The 2,500-nt window shown below is 31.6% G+C and overlaps 1 protein-coding gene across 1 annotated transcript in view; it reads left to right on the forward strand.

Moving 5' to 3' along the window:
- The window catches only part of LOC113800848 (D-serine dehydratase), a 28,702-nt gene that overhangs the window by 11,902 nt on the left and 14,300 nt on the right, over positions 1 to 2,500 (forward strand). Inside the window, exons 2-3 of the mRNA XM_070114517.1 lie at positions 318 to 478; positions 1,616 to 1,771. Of these exons, the coding sequence (XP_069970618.1) occupies positions 318 to 478; positions 1,616 to 1,771 (317 nt within the window). The remainder of the gene's footprint in view (positions 1 to 317; positions 479 to 1,615; positions 1,772 to 2,500) is intronic.

The raw sequence follows: 2,500 nt of genomic DNA on the forward strand, positions 1-2,500 counted from the left end.
CCTCCACCAATCCCCTTCCCGTTTTCTCTTTCCTCTCTCTCTCTCTCTCTCTCGCTCACTTTCTCTCTCTCTCCCTCTCTATCTCCCCCCCCTCTCTCTCTTTCTCTCTCTTGCTCTCTTTCTCTCTCCCTCCCTCTCTCTTTCTCTCTCTGCCCCTCTCCCTCTCCCCCCTCTCTCTTACGTGATATGAACGACGTAATAAAACGAAACGTAGAACAAAACATACGACACGAAACAAATGCGACTAAAATATCACAAAATATCCAAACCATCACGAACTCTATCCAATTTTGATTAATGCCAATTCCTTCCAACAGATGTCAGCAGCATCCACGATCGGATGTCGAGTGGAAGAACTTATAACACCGGCTTTTCTGGTGGACCGGGCCAAAGTGGAGGTGAACTGCCGAAACATGTTGAATACGTGTAAAGCTCTGGGTGTCTCCCTCAGAGCGCAGACGAAAACCCATAAGACGATGTAGGTTGAATGTCTTTTATCAGCATTTATGTCTGTGTATATCAGCATGTGTATATATATATATATATATATATATATATATATATATATATATATATATATATATATTTATATCAAGTATGTCTCTATCTATCCATTAATATCTGTCGATCTATTTATCATCCATCCATTAATCGATTCATCTACCTATATACTTACACTTCTATTTCTATCCATTCATATATATATATATATATATATATATATATATATATATATTTATTTATTTATATACAGATATATATACCTCTATATCCATATATATATCTATATATCTGTATCTACATATATGCATATATATCTGTATATATGTATATTGTAATGAACACAGGCGTAACCCGTAGGACAACCCTTGATGTCAGAAGTGAGGAGTCACACACACCCACATACACCTAGACATGGATATGGGTGACCGATTTTTGTATGATGTGTAGGTGTCAGAAATTGGTGGTGGATGCATTTAGTTAAAATTAATGATAAGAATTGCAGGTAGATTTCTGCAACATTAAATAGAAGCACTCAGAAAGCGCATACCTCCACAAGGGCAAAAGGGATAACTGATGCAATCCTAAAAAAAAATAATAATAATAATAATAATAATTAAAAAAAAATAAATAAATAAAATCCAGGAACCGGATTACCACCAAAACTTAATATCTAAATTGGGCTAAGACACACTTCTGGTAAAAAATTAATCTGTTCATAACTTTGAATTAATCTGCAGACCAACGGACAAACTAAGCAACGCTGCCAAAATAATATATAATAAGGATATTTTTCAGTTTATGTTATCAGGTTTCTGAATTACCATATTAATTTCATTGCCCAAATTCAACTTACATTTTATTTGTTTGCTCCCCCCCCCCACTCCCCGCCAAACCAACAAACAATTATGCATAAAATATCTCATTTGTTTGCTTCTCCGGCACCGAACAACAAACAATTATATACAAAAAGTACAATACCTACGTTCATATGATCTAGACTTCCAATTCTAATTTTACTTAAATTTTGTTTAGTTCTCATAATAAATTATGATTGAAAAAACGTAAAAAACAATCTTAAGCCATAATGACAGGATTCAAATAAACCCAACAGCGAGGTAGCAGAGCTCCAGACGGGAAGAACGAGACGCGGATTGGTCACTTCCACCCTCGACGAGTCCGAATTCTACGCCGACCATGGCTTCGACGACATCCTCTACGGCTTCCCTCTCATTCCCCAACACATGGAGCGGGTAGCAGCCCTCACAGCGTAGGTTGCCTATTTTAATTTTGTTCTCATTTATTTATTTATTTTCTTATTTTTATTTTCTAATTTAGAGATATACTGTGTCTCCTTTCATAATATCTATGATACGATTACTCAATATTAATTAAAGTGATGATATTAAAGACGATAATAATGATGAATTTAGTGATAATAATGATAATAATGATAGATATCGTGATGATTATAATGATGATGATTAATGATAATTATCAGAATAAAGATAATGACAGTAATGATATTAAAAAATAGCAGTAATGAAAAAATAAGAATGATAACAATGATGATAATAATAATAACTAAAATGAAAATAGAAATGATAACAATGATAAAAAAAATATAACAAAGGCAATGATTATGATTACCATAATAATATTATTAATGATAATATTAAAAATGATTGTGATGAATAACAATGATCATGATATCATCAATAATAATAATGATAATAATGACAGTAATGATAATGATAATGAGGACACTAATAATGATAATGATAATGATGACACTAATAATGATAATGATAATGATGACACTAATAATGATAATGATAATGATGACACTAATAATGACAATGATAATGATGACACTAATAAAGATAACTATGATAACAATGACAATGATGATAATAATAAGAATACTAATGATAATAATGATAATAATGATATGATGATAATATTAATGATTTTTTTTTTCAAATGATAACAATGGTAA

The sequence above is a fragment of the Penaeus vannamei genome, chromosome 36, assembly GCF_042767895.1.
Source record: "Penaeus vannamei isolate JL-2024 chromosome 36, ASM4276789v1, whole genome shotgun sequence".
Lineage (NCBI taxonomy): Eukaryota > Metazoa > Arthropoda > Malacostraca > Decapoda > Penaeidae > Penaeus > Penaeus vannamei.